This window comes from Tachysurus fulvidraco, chromosome 3 (genome assembly GCF_022655615.1).
Source record: "Tachysurus fulvidraco isolate hzauxx_2018 chromosome 3, HZAU_PFXX_2.0, whole genome shotgun sequence".
In the NCBI taxonomy this organism is placed as follows: domain Eukaryota; kingdom Metazoa; phylum Chordata; class Actinopteri; order Siluriformes; family Bagridae; genus Tachysurus; species Tachysurus fulvidraco.
In genome coordinates this window covers 21,601,750-21,621,702 of record NC_062520.1, presented here as the reverse complement: position 1 = coordinate 21,621,702, position 19,953 = coordinate 21,601,750, and the positions used below count along the sequence as shown (strand labels likewise).

The 19,953-nt window shown below is 39.4% G+C and overlaps 1 protein-coding gene across 5 annotated transcripts in view; it reads left to right on the top strand.

The window, feature by feature from the left end:
• Positions 1 to 3,113: 3,113 nt before the first annotated feature.
• The window catches only part of nbeal2 (neurobeachin-like 2), a 53,182-nt gene continuing 36,342 nt past the window's right edge, over positions 3,114 to 19,953 (top strand). For 2 of the 5 annotated variants that reach the window (XM_027149604.2, XM_027149603.2), the window contains exons 1-6: positions 3,120 to 3,507; positions 16,898 to 16,986; positions 18,250 to 18,411; positions 18,781 to 18,862; positions 19,195 to 19,307; positions 19,669 to 19,751. In XM_027149604.2, coding sequence (XP_027005405.2) covers positions 3,472 to 3,507; positions 16,898 to 16,986; positions 18,250 to 18,411; positions 18,781 to 18,862; positions 19,195 to 19,307; positions 19,669 to 19,751 — 565 coding nt within the window. In that variant the 5' untranslated portion in view covers positions 3,120 to 3,471. Of the gene's footprint in view, positions 3,508 to 16,897; positions 16,987 to 18,225; positions 18,412 to 18,780; positions 18,863 to 19,194; positions 19,308 to 19,668; positions 19,752 to 19,953 lie in introns of all 5 variants that reach the window. The other 3 variants (XR_007140090.1, XM_027149602.2, XM_027149605.2) reach the window with 3 other exon arrangements.

The following is a 19,953-nucleotide window of genomic DNA, read 5'->3' as shown; positions in this document are numbered from 1 at the left end:
CTGAATCTGATTATTATCTGTTATTGGTACAATTATTATTAAAATTACTTACAGATATCATTGACAGTTTTGTTCTCTCTGACATTGGTAAGGGATCAGATGTGTTTGAACAGAAATTTATTATCTACCATTATCATCCCTTAGCTGGTAAAATAAAGTATACAAGAGAGTTGCTGTTTGATTTTGGTGAATTTCTGCATGTGGCAAATAAACAGATCTGTGTATGTGTTAAACATGTCCAGGTCACATCAGTGAAATTTTTGTCTGTCAATTTTTATTTGCATTTTGTTTGCATGGGCCAAAAAAGATTTTTTTGAAAGCTGAATGAAATTTGCATTCAAAATTTTCTGCAAGCATAAAAATGCTCAGTGCGAAATGTGGCCTATACATAATAATGCAGAAGCTTTTCAGAAGTGTGTTATTGTAAGATATGTCGCAGAGTGAAAGCAGAGTAATAATAATATAATGTACATACACTCAAGGTTTAGTTGTTACAATGCCTTGTAATAACTATGTTATAATCCAATTTGAATTAATAACACCTAAACTCTCCTTAGAGGAAATGTTCTTAGCAGAGTTCTGAGGTACCACCACTTCCTGAGAGTTGTTCGTACTGTGAGCATGAAGGTCCTTGAAAATTAGACTAGAGCTTTCTGTGCTTGAAAACAAATCATTATATTTGAACAAGTCTTTAAAGTGACTCAATCAGACAAACCAGAAACAAATAATTCAGTGTCTCGAAAACTGGGTCCTGTAGTGCACTTGGGGAGAACATGTACATGCTTTTACCTGCAATGACACTTTCTCATTTACACATACAGATATATGTATATATACAGGTCCTTCTCAAAAAATTAGCATATTGTGATAAAAGTTCATTATTTTCCATAATGTAATGATAAAAATTTAACTTTCATATATTTTAGATTCATTGCACACCAACTGAAATATTTCAGGTCTTTTATTGTTTTAATACTGATGATTTTGGCATACAGCTCATGAAAACCCAAAATTCCTATCTCAAAAAATTAGCATATCATGAAAAGGTTCTCTAAACGAGCTATTAACCTAATCATCCGAATCAACTAATTAACTCTAAACACTTGCAAAAGATTCCTGAGGCTTTTAAAAACTCCCAGCCTGGTTCATTACTCAAAACCGCAATCATGGGTAAGACTGTCGACCTGACTGCTGTCCAGAAGGCCATCATTGACACCCTCAAGCGAGAGGGTAAGACACAGAAAGAAATTTCTGGACGAATAGGCTGTTCCCAGAGTGCTGTATCAAGGCACCTCAGTGGGAAGTCCGGACCCTGAGGAAGATTGTGGAGAAGGACCGATTCCAGACCTTGGGGGACCTGTGGAAGCAGTGGACTGAGTCTGGAGTAGAAACATCCAGAGCCACCGTGCACAGGCGTGTGCAGGAAATGGGCTACAGGTGCCGCATTCCCCAGGTCAAGCCACTTTTGAACCAGAAACAGCAGCAGAAGTGCCTGACCTGGGCTACAGAGAAGCAGCACTGGACTGTTGCTCAGTGGTCCAAAGTACTTTTGTCAGATGAAAGCAAATTTTGCATGTCATTCGGAAATCAAGGTGCCAGAGTCTGGAGGAAGACTGGGGAGAAGGACATGCCAAAATGCCTGATGTCCAGTGTCAAGTACCCACAGTCAGTGATGGTCTGGGGTGCCATGTCAGCTGCTGGTGTTGGTCCACTGTGTTTTATCAAGGGCAGGGTCAATGCAGCTAGTGCCAAAACCACTGGTAAATGGTTTACTGACCATGGTATTACTGTGCTCAATTGGCCTGCCAACTCTCCTGACCTGAACCCCATAGAGAATCTGTGGGATATTGTGAAGAGAAAGTTGAGAGACGCAAGACCCAACACTCTGGATGAGCTTAAGGCCGCTATCGAAGCATTCTGGGCCTCCATAACACCTCAGCAGTGCCACAGGCTGATTGCCACCATGCCACACCGCATTGAAGCAGTCATTTCTGCAAAAGGATTCCCGACCAAGTATTGAGTGCATAACTGAACATAATTATTTGAAGGTTGACTTTTTTGTATTAAAAACACTTTTCTTTTATTGGTCGGCTGAAATACGCTAATTTTTTGAGATAGGAATTTTGGGTTTTCATGAGCTGTATGCCAAAATCATCAGTATTAAAAAAATAAAAGACCTGAAATATTTCAGTTCGTGTGCAATGAATCTAAAATATATGAAAGTTATATTTTTATCATTACATTATGGAAAATAATAAACTTGTATCACAATATGCAAATTTTTTGAGAAGGACCTGTATACGTATATATCTGTATATATATATATGTGTGTGTATATATATATGTGTGTGTGTGTGTGTATATATATATATATATATATATATATATATATATATATATATACAGATATACACACACTGTACTATACTATATAAATATATACATAAATGTGTGTGTGTGTGTGTGTGTGTGTGTGTGTGTGTGTGTGTGTGTGTGTGTGTGTGTGTGTGTGTGTGTGTGTGTGTGGTCCAGTGATTCCACCTACAGTACAGTTGTGTGCATGGAGGGCACCAATAATCCTCTCAGTGGTTGTAGTTTACTTGTTTCAGATTTTGAATGCTTTGATAGAAATACACAGGACAGATGGCAGCTGAGTTCAACTTTGTGAGCATCTTCTGTGGCAGGTTGAACTTCCTCTACTGAGCCTTCCTCTGTACATATCAGGGATGTTTCAGAAGAGCTTTGGGGTTATTATATTTTATTTTTTTGTAGCAGATGAATATGCACTATGTTATTAGTCTCGTCAATGCGGTTTTACAGCATAGACAGCCTGGTATATACACTTACACAGGATGAGGTTTGGTGTACACTAGTAAGTGTGTGCAAAAAGTGCTTTATGTCCTATTTCTAACAATAGGATTTATATAACCCAAGTAATAACGTTAAACAATATGAAATAGTCAATGGTTAAGATATGGAGCAGATTGGTGCTTTTTCTGGTCCGAAAACAGTCAACGAGGCGAATTAAACGAGTTCGATTCATTTAAAGTGATTCGTTTGAAAGACTCGAAGCACCGAAGTGACTCGTTAAGTCTATCACTAGCGCTCTCTACTGTCACGGTTAAAATGGTTTAGATTCTGGAGGCGTGTGTGTAGTGCGTGTGTATTGTGTGTTGGGCGGAAAGTCAACCTTGTCTTTTACTTTAGTTTGTAAGGATTCCTCGGACAGAGATGGCTGTGCTCTTTTTCTCGTGTTGTTTGTTGACAGCTCGCGTTATGTGTGTGTTATTGTTCTAACACCAAGTCATGCGGGATTAAAGCAGTAAGTTTGGGACAGCTGGCCGAGCAGGTAGCCTCCTGCTGAGGAGTCGGGCGGGCATGCGATTCTTCACCGGGTGGATCAGCTGTACGACTCGCTTTGTAAAAACTTCAATGGTTTAATTTCGTCCTGAGAGCCGAAGCAGCAGGAGAATGGCTTCGCCTGAGCTCTGGATGTTATATACCAAGGTGAGTTAGACTCGCAGAGCCACAACACGGCACCTGTTGTCGGCTTGGTGTTGGTTTGCCTTAAAAACAACCGCGATATTGAGCGTACAGCGTACTTACATATTCACAACAACTACAACAACAACAACAAAAACAACAACAATTCTACTTTAGTAGTATTATAGAAATGCTACCTAGCTGCAGTCTGAATTTCTTTTTTTTTCCTCCATAACCTTTACTGTGCTTGTCACGGGCAAAACAACAGTACATTCAGGAAGTGTTCCGAACTCTTGTGTCAAAACGGACAGCATTGGAGTCTAAATATTTAAAATAAGTAAACAAACATTAACCGTGATGGACGTTTAATAATGTCGTAAACAGCCATATTTGAGTATTTACAGCCGTTTTGAGCTATTAGCAGTAGCAGGACCTGCTGTTACCTGGGCGACAGGTGGGCTGTGGTCAGCAGCTCTACTTCCTTATTTCAAACTAACTTCACTAAAACCATATCTGTCAGGGATTAAAGATCACTTTAAAGTAAAATAAAAGAAGAAAAAATAGAAGTATATCATAAGAAAATTATAGATTTTACTTTAATAACCAGATCAGTGCATTAGCGGTGTCTATAAGTTAGGTGGCTATTCATTTACAGCACGTATAATCTGTATTATTATGATTAACTGACTCTATAACGTTGTATAAACGTGTTCGCAGTGTTTTGCATTTACATATAATTTCTTTGATTTTTATTTATGTATTTATTTATTTATTTATTTATTTATTTTAATTACTGAGGTTAGTTGACAATTTGGTGCGATCGGCTATGTGAGAAAAAGACCCTTTCGTTCACTGCTTTTAACTAAACATTTATAACATCTGTTTATTATTATTATTATTATTATTATTATTATTATTTAATGACAGCTTGTTCATAGCTCTTGAGAAACCCAGCTGAAGGAATAAGGAGTAGATTCTAAATAAATAACGTGGCTGCTTCCTCTGTGACACGCCCTCTAGTGGTTCATGTTTACAGACTACAAAAGACCCACGTTTTATTTCCCAAATGAAAAAACAACACATAACGTTGTAGTATATACTTTTGTAATAATGATTTAATCGAGTTATTTGGGATGTGTTTTTCTGTGTATTTGTGTGTGTGTGTGTGTGTGTGTGTGTGTGTGTGTGAGAGAGAGAGAGAGAGAGAAAGCAGTCAGTGGAGTCACTGCGTTATGAATGGTTGCGATGGAAACGGTGAGAACAGGTGCAGGATGCTAGCTAGCATTCACGCGCGAGCGGCTGCGGCTAATGCTAAGAAATGATGCTAATGATGCTAACGTCTCTCATGTGTGCTTTAAGTAAGTGTAGATATGCACAGTGTCAGCACAACTCACCCATTAGGACCATATTTCGTACACAGTGGTTTCCCCAGCCTCATTTTTTTTCTGTTAATCTGATTCAGATAAACTTTCATACCTTGCTAAATTCTTATCATTCTTTTCACATCATTATCAAAGAAGAAGATTGTATCATTCTTGCTTTTTTTTTTTTTGAAAGATGGACAAGATTGATTCTTATTTATTTATTTTTCTTTCATCTTTCCATCATCCTTATCATGGCAAGGGTTTTTGACACCATGGCAGGTTTTTAGATAGCTTTCCCCCCTGACTAAAGAGCAATTGATATGATTGATATTACTCTGTATTTGTGTGTTTGGGGCAATACAGAGGTGTAGTATATTGCTACTTCAGAGCTCAAGAGATCAGGCTTCTGAGCTCAGGTCACTGTCAGTGTGAAGTTTTGCATGTTCTCTATGTGATTGCATGGCTTCTTCAGTTTCTACCAACATTCCAAAGACAAGGCTATGCTACACTAAATTGCCTCAAGCTGTTAATCAGTGCATGCATAATGGTCTAGTGAATTCTCTTGCCTTCTCCTGAGTGTTCTCTGGATCCACCCTGACCAGGACAAAGCTATTATTGAAGATGAATGAATTAATTTTGTGTTTGTGTGTGTGTGTGTGTGTGTGTGTGTGTGTGTGTGTGTGTGTGTGAGACAAAATCTGTTAAAATTATGTGCTGTATTGATTTAATAAAATTTTAGTAATATGAGAACGATAAGATCGAGCCTGGTAACAAATCTGATTTAATGCAATTTATTCACATCCTGTTTGAAAACGAAGTACAGCGCAGTCGGCTATATCATGCCAATAACGCATCAAACCATTCCACCTGTTTGTTGTTTTTTATTTCTCTGAATGCATGCTTGACTGTACAGTGCATGCCTAAGCCTTTGAATGTTAGAGCTCAACGCTCTCTTTGTTTACATCGGGTGGCTGGTATTTTGTGTTTGAAAATTCTTACTATAAAGGTCATGGCTTTAAAAACCTGCCTGACAAACAAGCGTCCTTCTTCTGCATTACAACCGTAGTCTGTCAAACAAGCATTTGCCCGAGTATGTTTAAAATAGATGTGTATATATATATATGACACACATTATTTTTAATAAATTATTATACAGTGCTGGACCTTTAGTAACACTTATCTAGTATTACTGTATTACTCTCAGCTGAATGAGCCCTAAGGCACAAACAGTGATGGCATTAGCATTTTCAAACCCTTAATAACTACTATTTGTCTCAGTCTGTGAGAAAGCACATGCCTAGCTTAGGGTGTTATTAAGAGCACTATAGTCATCTTAAGCTGAGCTCATTCAAACCACTAGAGCACTATATATCAAACAGAAAAAACTCTATAGGAAATAGTGTACTGCATAACTAATTAGCATTAGCAATACACATCTAATTAGCATTAGCATGCAGTGTACAGGGTTAAGCACAGCATGCATCATCAGTGGTGATACCACACATAGACTGAGCTGTTTCTGTGCCAGGCTTTCTTTAACATGTCACAGCAAGAGAGATGTCTCTATGTCAGACCACTTCCTCCTGCCTGTACTGAGGATTTCAGTGATGTGATAAAAAAAAACATTTCCTGTTATGACTGCTATCATCGGTAACCTGTTTCTGTGTGATCATCGAATACATGACAAAAAATGTTTGTGAATTCAGGGCTGGCTCAATCTAGGGAGGGCCTTTTTACATGATAAAGCCTTTTTTGTGCAGATTGATGCTTGCTACTTGGGAAATCATTTCCGTCACTCAGGGACATACTATACATACAATACTAGAACTCATAGACAGCAGCTGATTACATGACATTTTAGCATGTGCAAAACAGATTTGCTACTTATTGACGCCCAAAACAAGTTTCTATATTAGTAATTTTGTGCAGCATTGCTTACTTCACTAAAATTAGGTGGTAAAACTATGTCTGTGACCTTTGTGATTACACTCAAGTTTTTCTCACAAGGCAGCTCAGTTGAAGATCTTTTGTCATGCACCAGAAGGTCAGGTTCTAATGTTTAGTGACACCTTTGAGCTCGGCACTTGATTATATCTGTCACTCCAAGTATACTAGGAATTCAGGTTATTCAGATTAATCCTGTGTGTTCATTATGTGTCATTAAGGTGGCTTTCTTTCATCCTAGATATATTAATTAAGGACCAATCCTAAATGTATTGTAAGTGAAAACATTTTTGTGTAAACTTTTGTTTAGTCTCCTATCTCCTATGGACATTTATAATGCATTATTATGCTTTACACTGAGGATGTATTTGGAAATCCGATCAGAAGGTGAACATTCATTTTCCACAACAGCATCTCAGAGCATCTCAGAGTGTCTCATTTGTGATGTTATGACAGAATTGTAAAGCTGCCTGCCACTGCTTAATTTCCGCTTTCTTTTACTTACAGTAAATATTAATGTTCCGTTCAGCAGAAATGTTTGTTGGTTTGTGGGTTGTTTAGCAGCCGGTTGCTCACTAGCATTCATTACTAGAGGTTTAGTCAGTGCATGAAATAAGTGTTGAGTGGAGATAAATGATGCACCAAGTCAGTGGAGTTCACAGCTGAATCCATTTGCAGTGTTTTATGTAACACCAAATCACAGAGCAAACAATCAAAGTCAATAGACAATAAACAAAGTTTGTAAAAAAAAAAAAAAAAAACGCAAAAATAATCAAAAACCTGAAATGGCATAAAACCTATCCACGATTACCATCACCAAGGTATAACCCTGTGTGAACAATTGTGTTGAGGAATCGTTTGAGAAGGCCCTCAGGCTTGATAATGTGCAGTTTGGAATTTGGGGGATCACCGGGTTTGCTGGGGTGATGAACAGCACCAGTTCCTCTTCATGAAAGGGACCGAATTGGAGGGTAAGTTGGGTCCTTTGGTGAAGGATGTAGCCGTTCCCTATGGGCTATATTTCTACAGTGGGAGATGTAGTCCCTTGATGGTGAATTAAATTCAGGGCTTACTCGCTGTATTCACAGCATTTGGCAGACGCGTTTATCCAGAGCAACTTACATTTTAGCTAATTTTTGCACAAGGAGTCAGGGGCCCAGCAGTGGCAGCTTGGTTTACCTGGGATTCGAGCTTTCAACCTTCTAATCAGTAGACCAACGCCTTAACCACTAGGACACCACATGCCCCCATATCATTCCATCCACTTTGTGCAGCTAAGTTTTGGAACCTTGCGACATATTCCATGGCTGCGTAGAGGTCTTGGCATAAATGCAGTAGTTGTACTGAGACATCCCTCCATCCTGCCACATGCTCAAACACATTGCGGAACAACTAGGAGAAGTAGGTGAACGAACTCCACACCTGAGGTGGGTTATCCCAGAGGGACATGGCTCAATACAGGGCTTTGCCAGTAAGAAGGGGCATAATGAATGCACATTTCATTGTGTTGCGTGAAGAAAATGTCCCACTGCCTTAGAAATTTACAGCATTTGTCTGCAGTTCCAAACATTCCATGTGGAGTGGTTTAGTCCTAGGGCAGACTTGCACCACCTGAGCGAGTTGGAAGTTTGCAGCCTGTAGGACCGTGTTCTCGTTTTGGTAGGCTGCCAAAACCTCACCGTGGTGAGCGACCATAGCCTGTAGCTGAGAAACCTCCACAGTATTCAACACAGGTGGAAAATTCTTTTGTGCCAAGTCAGGAAAGTATGCAGCTGAATTCATTTGCATGGTTTTATTAAACACCAAAACACACTGCAAACAATACAATTGACAGGCAATAAACAGAGAGGGAGGGTGAAGGCTTAAATGAGCTTAGCTTCCTCTGTGACACTCGAATCTGTCTAAGATATCTTTTTGAACTGCTATTCATGTTACATCATGGGTCAGCATAAGACACTCTGAGGATAGTGCTAACAGCATGAGCACACGTGAGCCAATATATTGTCCCCTGAGTGTGTCAATTCGTTAGTGCCTCCCTCAAGCAGCATGGCCAATTTTGTAACTGGAGCATCATTGGGTGGTAGGGTAGACACTTGGGTAGTGTGGTTTAATAGTATATTTACATTCATTCAGCTATCCATTTTCTTTACTGCTGATGTTACACAGCCTCACGGGGAGCCTGGAGTTTATCCCAGAGGACTCATGGACCATTCTGCACATGGTGCCAACCAATAACAAGGCACCATCACACACACATACATACATACATACATACATACATACATACATACATACATACATTCACACACTATGAACACAGGAAGAACCTGCAAACATACTTTATTGTTGTTGTTGTTGTTGTTTTAACAATCTCAACAGGAAAAATAATTTTACAAAAGTGAAATGTTTAAAAAGAGTCCTTAAGGCAGTGTTTTAACATGCAAATGACTTTTCTTATTGCCTCTTCCTTGTACATCTGTTCAAATTATTGTTTAAATATGTACCTCGGGGCCTTAAGACCAAACATGGCTGTTTCTAAATCATGCACATCGTCTTCTTTTTGAATGAATCCATTTGTAACAACACAGTCTGCAAATCGTCATGAGGACTTGTTGAGGAATTTCAGTCGCTCTTGAGATTTTGCTTCTGGCTCATGTAATGCTTCTTTGATTAAAAGTTTTAGAGAACGCATTCTAGCACATTCTGAAGCCTGAGAATAAAAGCACTGGATGATTACTTGTAAAAGGCTACTGGGTCTTGTTAATATGCTTTTATGTCTTTATGGGTAATTGTTTTTGACAAGCTGTGGTCCATCACCCACATTTGTGCTAATAACGACACACACACACACACACACACACACACACACACACACACACACACACACACACACACACACACTTTTAAGTTGTCACATTTTTTAGACATCCTTCACTGCAGAACATGTGGCCATAGAGTACCCCTATTACCTGGAGGGCACATGAGCTAGACTCCCATCTTTGTATCTTTTGATGCACCTGGATAACATGAGCTCGACTTGTATCTGCGTGCTTCTGGTTGTGCAAGATTTCTTCTTGGCTACTTGTTCACATGTCTAGACCTGCTCGATAAAGTTTTCAATAACATAATATTTAACTTCTTGCAAATCATTCAGAAGCAGAAATCTACTTTATAGTAGCACTTATCTGTCTTCTGAGATATATTTGGAGAAGTGGCTCAAACGGTTAAGGCTGTGGGTTGTAGGTTAGGGATTCAAGCCACAGCACTTACATGCTGCCACTGTTGGGACCTTGAGCAATGCTTTTTAACCCTCTTTGCTCCAGGGGTGCTAATATCATGGCTCATCTTGTACTCTGACCCCAACTTCCATCTGAATTTTACTGTGCTATAATGCATAGTCCATCTAAGCCTGTGCTCATTACATACAATAGATCAAGGTGAAAGACTAAAGGGTATCTATTAAACGGCAGGGAATTCCACCTGGGACGTTTCCACCAAGAAGGACTGTTAAATGTCTCTCAGAGGGACAGGTTCAGGCCTGCTGCTGCTGCTGCTGCTGCTGCTGCTGATCAGCTCCAGTACTTTCCACCACCCTCTTGAGACTATGATTTAGCTATATTTAGCTCTCTTCAACTCATTTAGTATCACTGCTCTTTGCCTTAGTTAGCATGGCTAAACCGGGGGTTTATGGTGTAGTGCTAAAATCTGTGATCTCTGCTTCATCTGTGTTTATCTAAGCGGGGGAGATTGATGAACTTTGATGCACTAAATACAAGACATATTTAGATCTCAAATCACAAAATGGATTTATTTATTTATTTATTTACTAACTATGTCCTATTTTCCCCAAAGCAATGTACGCTTACATTAATATCTGTGACCCAAATGAATGGAATCTTTTTCCCTCATTGTGGTAAAATATCGTTTATGTGGTTTTAGTTCATACATATCAAATTTCATCATTTACTGGTTTATCATTGCTGGCAAATTAGGGGTTTGTTTATTGTATTTCTGGGATGTTATTTTAGCAAAAAGATCTAAGCTTTGGCAGTGGAGCCTGCAGCTGAGGAAGCTGCTTTAATTAGTCCAGACAATTAGCTGTGTGAAGGATAATCTAGTTAATGGCACAGCAACTCCCTGTTTTGAAAAGTCTGAAGAAGCAAATCGAGGCTGTATGGATGCACTATCCATGCACACACACACACACACACACACACACACACACACACACACACACACACACACACACACACACTTGAATTGCTGTACTCGTTAAGAAGTGATCACTAGCCCCATTTCTGCCGTTCAAGCCGATGGATCATCTGGAGCAGATGTATTGGATTGGACTTGATACTGATGCATGTTGGAACCTAGAATTCCTGTCACAGGGTTAGTGGTCATTTTAAGTAAAATGATTTGTTTACAGGAAGCATTTAGATCAGAGTATCATCCTCGGCATATGGGTTGAAAGATATCTGATACCTTTTGTACACGTTTCTGGCCATGAGCATCATAATCTGCAAGGTTGCACTCTGATTGGCTGTTTGCATATTTCTGTTACAGCAGGAAGATTAACCATTCAAATCTTTGACACAGTAAATCCTTTGGAGCAAGATTTGTCACTGAACTGAACAGAACCTTCTCTTTAAATGTGGGTAAAGAATCTGAAGCAGTTGCTGGTGAGTGTTTAAAGACAGGCTACAGGAAAAGGTCTCTGTTTGGTCATAATGTAGGTGTTCTTTTTTTTAGATGTGAACAAAATGTTCTAGATGTTATAACGATGCTGGAAGTATAGTTTTGCTGGTGTTTTTTAGTCAGTACTATAACCAGTACCCTGGTTATAATTCAGTATATCCTGTACACAGGTTAGCCATTTCATAAGGTACAGTATCTGGCTCACTACACATTGCGACACTATGTCTGTCACTTTTAAATCAATATTCAAACATTCGTTCGAAGAAGACCTGAAAAATTCATATTCAAATGTAATTTGCCCATACGAAGATTAATGCTCAGAGTAAACGCTTTAGACCTTTTAATTTTATTGTTTAGCGTCTGATCCAGCAGTCTACGCCCTTAAGGTTTTGAATGCCCTCTTGGCCCATCAGTAAATTTAGCTAATGATATTAAAATACAAGAATACAACAAGAACGGAGCTGATTTAAGCGGACAGTTATGACCCCAAATCGTTTAAAAAAAAGCAGTGTGTGGAAGAATGTTAGTTTTTACATCGTAGATGACAAAGTTATGGTTAAAGATAAGGCGGTTTAAAAAACTTTGTAAAAAATCAGCTGCCGTAGACCTCACAGCTGTGGAGCGGCACCAAGCATACAACTCCGTATGCCGTGCGCGATCCCAATCAGGTTGGTTTATTGGTGGATCGCTATTCTTTTTGTAGTTCAGTAGGCTATTGTTCCTACTGTCTGTAAGTTCATATATTCAATTCAAGGCATTTTAAGATAAGATAAGATTAACCTTTATTCGTCCCACAATGGGGAAATTTCTCTGTTAGAGCAGCAAAAAATATATAAAAAGACATAATATAATATACAGTATATACAAAAACAAAAATGTATAAAAAGAGTAGTGGATACACTGAAAGACACATCGCACATAGGTAATATTGCATTTTTTTTTCTCAAAATTTCTGTTATTGAACATGTTAATACTTTGTTATTGTTATTATTGCAGTGAAACAGTAATAACTGTGTATTATGGTGACCGGTTCACTGGGAGCATTTTTTTTACATAGCGCTACGGTGGAAATAGTCTAGCAGACATTGACTTTTACTGAAAAAAATTTAAGCGTTTTACAGCTTTTAAAATTACCTTTAATCGTAAGCCTACATGTGTGATGTTGCAGTAGCCTTTTTTTTGGGCTGGGGATATTTGAAAATATCCAAACGAATTGCGTGACATTGGAAATTCTTTCAAACTTGATTTTTCCAAAACTGATGATTTTCTAACTTCCTAATTCCTCATCAGTCACTGTAAAAACTCAAACGTATCAATTTTTTTGTTTTTAACATGTTATGTAAATTTGTCAGCTTAATCACATGCATTTCTGTCATGAAAATTCACTACACATGCAAGCTACTTAAATTTCTAGACAAAACTGACTGACTTTATCTGCCATTTTTTCAACTCGAAAAGCTTTCCGGTCAGTCAACATAGTGACCATCGACGCTCCCTGGTCTTTGTTGGGCTTCGTGGGAGCGAACATTCCAGTGCACTAGAAGGATTTCACAAGTGATCAGTTAACTGACTAGTGAAGTAGGGCGCTGATTGAGACTCAGCCCACTTTAATTCCAAAGCTAATAAATATTTTTATACTAACTTGCCCTGACCTTTAGTTTTAAAATTTTGTCATAGAAAATTGAATCATTCCAGGAAAAAACTTCTCACACCAAAAGTCGTGTCCTGACTCATTATATGTCAGATTTGTGGTGATAAAATAATTCATTTGTTTATCCTGATTGAAAATGTCTGATAAGTTGATTTCCATTTCGGAAGTACTGGTAAAAAATGGTATTATTTAAAAATGCTCCATTCTATTGGAATCTACAAAGTTCCACAAATCCATGTGAAATACAACACATACAGTACACACACACATATACACACACACACACACACACACACACACAATGTTTACACACAATAAACTTTAATCTCTCACGTACATGTGCTGTTAATAAGGATTGAAACGACTCTTTCGTGTCTGCTCGTGCTGCCTGTTTGCTAATAGAAAACTGAGCGGCGAACCTCAAAGAAACTGAGGTCTTTGTGTCTGCTTAGCTGTTGCTGGAGTCAGAGTCGCTCAGAATGTCAAACACTAAGAGGACAGCTGCTTATTCAGCCATATTTCCACCCAGGCTGAATTCCCTCTCTGCTTTTACACCGTGAAACATATCATAGCATTCGGATCCGTTCGGATGGGAATTTTGAACTGTCGTAAGCTCGAGTCAGGCGTGCGCTTGTGAGTTCCCCTATCAGCAGGTGCCTGTAGAAATATATTGACGCTGCCTTTAGAATGGAAGGTACCGTTATTTCTTCTGGGTTTCACTTCTGATATGTGAATATGACATTTTCATTTCCTACTTCGTTTGGATAATATTTGGGAAATTTCATGTTGTTTATGGATTCATAAGGATTGTGTTGTGGAACTAACCTGTTCTGCTCTGCGAAAGGTACAGACAAATGTAGTATTTAAATTAGTTAGGGCTACGCCTAGTGACCCAGATTACTTGCCATATCAGTATGCGTGTCTAGATGTCTAGATGGCAGCATTTAAACCAGCTGACTCAGCTACATATAGTTGCTAAAGTGGAAAATTCATTAAGGTTCTCATTATCGCCTTATAAGTCCATGGAACTGCACGGTTGGCCTTCGTCCCCGATCCGGTGCCTCGTCCCTCATGGGGTTAATCCTAAAAAGCCTGACACACATACAGTACGTGTGTTCTCACTGAGCAGTTTTCCTCTTGTGGATGTAATTATGGTGTAGGAAGAGCTGTTAGACACCAGTCACAGCATGTCCGTGTACACCTCTTAGTTATTTCCACCTTTCATTGCAGAGTTCCCTGGATCTGTCTCTTTCCCTTAAGACACTTATTGATACCTGTATAAAGGAGAAGAGCCAGGAGAGCACATTTAACTGCTCCTGTGTCTGACAGGAAAGTCGGGCCTTTGTAACAAGCATTTCTGAAAATCAACCACTATACAGTCATAGCGTTTACCTTGTGATTCTGTAAATGAGCTGCGCGTCATGTTTCTTTCTGCTCCTTCTTGCTGTGTACTGCCTTGCACAACTATATAATAATTAACTGAAGGAGAAACATACAAGCTGCTGGATGTCCACCAATGAGAATTAAGACAGCGACAGTGACAGAAACGGAAGCAGTGATGAGAGGAAATGTGCTTCACTTAAAGTGACTTGGCATTTCCTGGTTGCTTAATTGAAGCAGAGAATCAAGGCTGAAAGTCAAGGAGAGAGAGAGAGAGAGAGACAGAGAGACAGAGAGAGAGAGAGAAAGAGTGTGAGTTTGAGGTAGAACAACATTGTGTACCAGATGACATGAGTAAGAGTAAATGTTCCTTAGAGTCATAGCCGTGGTGCCTCTGAAGAGACCGGGGTTCCTGTGCCCCCCTTCAGCTTCCCTCGACTGCCATGCGACATGGACTGGCCCTCAACAGAACGCCAACTGGTAATCATCAGCCTTCTGTTTTTCCTAGGGATGCAAAATAGCTACGCGCGAGTGTTTTTTAACATAGTGCATCGTAGGTCTTGTCTTGTTTCTTGTTTTTCTTTCAAAAAAACCTTGAGGCGCTTTGTATATCTTGAGCGTATAACTCGTTTGTGGTGAGTTTGATGATGTGCTAACTTCCTCTGTACACCGAACAAGCTGTATTACTGTAGCACAGCGTCTATGCGTGGCATGTTTTCCAGCGAGCATCTTTCTCACGGTGTTCTTGCTCTATGACTCAGTTCCACACTTTGGTGGAAGATGCCGTGTACTGTAGGCATCTGGCCCTCCAGACATGATGATGTCTTACCGTCTTCTTGTTCTTGAGAGGAATGATGCTGGTGGCTTGTTGTTTAACAAAAGCAAGAATAAGTGACAGGATGATGACATCTGTACTATAATCTGGAAAGCTGCAGGATGTTGTGAAATACCGCAATCAGTAATGAGTTTGATTACAGAGAGTATTTTAGAGCGAGATGATTAATTTTGTACTCCGTGTCAAAAAGTTTTAGTTTTCAATTCATCATTTTTTCAATTCATCGTTTCATTTCAATGCTGAAAGTGATGACATGGAAAAATGAGATGCTGGAGTTTTATGAGTTTTATATAGGAACAAACAGATCAGCATTGTTAGATGGTCCAGTTAAGTCGTGGTATTAAATGTTGCATTAATCTGACTTTAAAATTAGGCCTGAAATTGAGGAACTCACCGATGTTGCTGGCAAAAATTAATAATGATGAACTCTATAATTCATCACTTCATATCTTCATCCCGTCCAATGAAATGTTTAAACTTCCCTCTTTGATGTTTTTTGCACACGTTTGGGACTTATGTAACTGAGCGATGGTGTAAATTCTTGAGGACCGTTGTTCTCAACCATTTAAGACAAATCAGTCAATCTAGGCTCTCACGTCGCACAGAACCAGTCGAGCATGTGGTTTGTGTCTTGCAATATTCTCCCAGTGACATCACACCGAAGCACCCACTGCAACTTCCTGTTCACCAGCAAGAGCACTAGCAAACTTGGGAGATAACGTACAGTGTAAAACACCACACACACTGTGGGTTCACAACTTACTACACAAACATCCATGAAGGACGGAGGACGTATTTTTGAATCTTGATCGACATTTTTTTTTGCGTTCTATTTCTTTTTATTACTGGAGTTGCCCAAAATATTGAGTGTTTAGTTTCAACCCTGCACATTCAGGGTTCCTCAAGGGTTATTTACATTCCTCGCATCTAGAACAAGATTGACATGAAACCTCTCTGAAAAGACTTCTCTCTGTTGTAGCATTCCTCACACACACCCCCACCCCACCCAAAAAAAAACAACCAAAAAACAAAAAAAACCCGTCTGTTTTCCTGTCTTATGTTTGTGAGTGTGTGTTTCAGCTTGGGCAGAAGCATGTGTGTTATACATAGTACAGGCAAGACATAGTACAGGTGAACACATTAAGCTAATCAACCAGTGAAACAAACAAAAAAAAAAGGTATGATGCCTAAAAACAAATCGATGCAGCAGTGTTTCTTGTACTCGATACTGTCCCACACTCTGACAGTGACAATTTTTGGTTTTCTAGCAGCCTAATTTTACTTGATGCCTTACACATTAGTGTTTAAAACATTAGTGTTGCGTTATACTAAGAACCCAGTAGGGAAAACTGCATTGCAAACAAATGACTGATATCATGTCCGTTTTTTCCCCCATTACCTAATCTCATGCTGCTAGATATTATTCAAGTATAAACTCAGAACGCAATAAATCTGTATTTTCTTGATCATTTTAGCTTGCATTAATCATTAGTCTCGATGATATTGTATTGATTTGTGTCAATTATTCTTTCCTCTGTTTTGCAGAAAGATGTTAGCTACCTGCAGCAGTGTCTGGAAGCTTTTGTGGCATCCTTTGAGAAGATCATCGATGTCCAGTCTCTGGAGCCACGCCGGTGAGACCATCACACACTGACTTACCACTGAAATCGGTTAAGCGCTGTCTGTTAAAGCATCAGGAGAATTTTTCCCTGGAATATGTGTCACACTTATCAAACATTTTACAAAGACATTCATTTTGGTTGAGTCTTTAATAACTCAGTAAATAAATTATAAGGTTTATCAAGAAACTTTGGAACCATGGAACCGGGATCAGTCATGAATCCTTGGTGTTTACGTTAAAACCTCTTCCACCGACGGCTTTAAAAAAATCAAGTAACTCCCGATGTTTTCCCTCAAAAACCTTAAAGGATTCTGTATAATTCAAATCACCGGATCACAGAATGTCTTGCTATTGAATGGTGCAATAGAAAAACAATTGTTATTTCATCCAAAGATTACACAGTCATCTATATTCAGAAAGCCAAGAGATCAAAATTGCCCATGCACTGTTTTCTCTGTCAGCGACACGAGCCAATCATGGTGAGAGCTTATGTATGTGGAAGGGCTAGTGAATGTTAGGGAACAGCAAAGAAACAGCAGGGTAAGACAGAACAGGTGAGCATATTAGGCTAATCATATCATGACAGCATAGAACTGAAACAAAAGCACATGGCATGACCTCAAAACAAAATGACATGAAAGCAGCATTCGTTCCCTCACACGGAGAAGGGGGAATTTGCCACAATCGCTTGTTTTCATGCGGATTGTTTTTCCTGATCTCAGAAATTTAGTGTTAATGAAGTGTTAAGAGATCAAAATTGCTCATGCTCTCTTCTCTACTGTCATTCAAAGTGGCACTAGCCAATCACTAGCATCAGAGAGCATATGCATGTAAAAGAGGGCAGGTAGCACTTTCTTAACATGTATTCTCTGCCATGTAATGCAGCATGAGCAGCAGATTGAAAAGATGGATGGATGGATTCGAGCACATGTTAACCTGCATTCTCGTTGAGGTGCTCACTGTCACATGATGCGGAGAGCTGTGAAGTGGTGGCTGTGAATTTTTAGATGATTGACCAGATCGAGCATATTATGGGGAGAAATGGGGAAAGAAACAATACCATTCCATATCATACTAGTTAGTGAGTCCAGTCTGTAAGAGCATTATATAACAACACCGACTTACTGCTATGGCTTATACTTTTAATTCACTTAGAGTTACTGATTAACACCAGTGTCCTCAGGCCCAGTATTCTGTATCTCCATTTCTTCAAACCCTTCATGTCTTTAATGTTGTATTTTGGCACATACAGTAACTCCTGTTCATATACCTGCAGTCTGGAGGAGTGGAACGCAGAGGTGCCTGTGGTGCCGCGAGATTTTCTCGTGTTCCTGGGAACGCAGCTATGGCACAGCGTCCTGCACATATCCGGTCAGGAGCAGAACAACAGCACACCTCACCCTCTGCTCCTCATCAAGTTCTTCATCATCATCTGCAGGCAAGGACTCACTAATTCTCAATGTTCTGCTTGGTTTTTTCTAGGTTTATGTTTGTACACATCTCGTGCATCTTTTCTGTATCTGCTCCCGAATAACTCAGGAACTAGTTCGTTTTCGTGCAAATTCAAAGAATTCAAAGAAATTACTGATGCTTATGTTAGGCTGAGAAATGGAACGTGAGTCTGACACAATGCTGAATGGTGGTGCAGGTGAAATAAAACAACTTGCTTGTTAGATTATTGTTGTTATAATGTATTCTCTGGTGAGTTATCTTCTGCTTTGTTCCCTCGAACTGGTTTGACAGGCGCAGTGTCAACAATGGGTGGGAACCGTGTATTTATGTTTGAACTAACTGAATGAACTTGCAGGAACATGGAGAATATCGACCCAGACAAGACCCCCGGCTTTGTGCTTGAAACCATCAAGCTGTTAAACTACTGTCTGAATCAGGTAGACTCATGATTTCCCAGCGCTATGCTTCAACATATATATTAGATTGTAGTATAATTAAAGATGAAAGTATTAAAATTGATACATGCCTGTATGTCATCTGCGTTTAGCTTCGTCCGTTTGACAAAAGGAATCAGCATTACGCTTATTTTAATACATAAACATGGTCATATTATTTATTTTACTTACTTACTTACCATTGTTACCAAGGTAGACAAAGGAGTTAAGCCTTAGACTGCACACTAAGGACACTCGAGCCATTTACAAAACTCATGTAAATCTGTGTTCAAAAGGCACGGAATGAGGGTGTGGTATGTTTGGGTGTGTTCCAGATAAAGAAGAAGCCTGAGGAGCAAAGCAATCTGCAGTCAGTGGTACAGCACTGCCTGCTGCTCTTTGAAAACCTCTTTGACCCTTATCAGACATGGAGGAGACGGCAGGCTGGGTGAGCGCGCGTGTGTGTGTGTGTGTGTGTGTGTGTGTGTGTGTGTGTGTGTGTGTGTGTGTGTGTGTGTGTGTGTGTGTGTGTGTGTGTGTGAAAGGGGCAGGATATTAACCCACATCAAGAATGCCAATAATAAACCCACACAAAACACAAACCATGCACATACACAATATACACAGACTACCATCGTCCATCTCACAAAACTCTGTTTCTATGTTTTTGTCCAACTCAGCATACATGAACATAAGTGCTTATGTGTGTAAATCATGTACTTGTGTGTGTGTGTGTGTGTGTGTGTGTGTGTGTGTGTGTGTGTGTGTGTGTGTGTGTGTGTGTGTGTGTGTGTGTGTGTGTATCTCAGAGAGGAGGTCAGCATGCTGGAGAGGAGCAAATATAAATTCTCCCCCCTCGGCCTGCCAGAGGAGCTACCTGCATTCTTTCATGGTACACCACATTTCCTATTAATATGTAAACACACTCTCACACACAAAAAAAACTAAATAATGTATATATATCATTTGATCGAATGATATCAATGTACACACCAGACATGTAGATGTTTTCTGAATTTCTGTCATTCTTGATACTGAAAGACATCACCAAAATCATGTAGATTTTATCGAGCTTCCCCCATTCATCCTTTTCG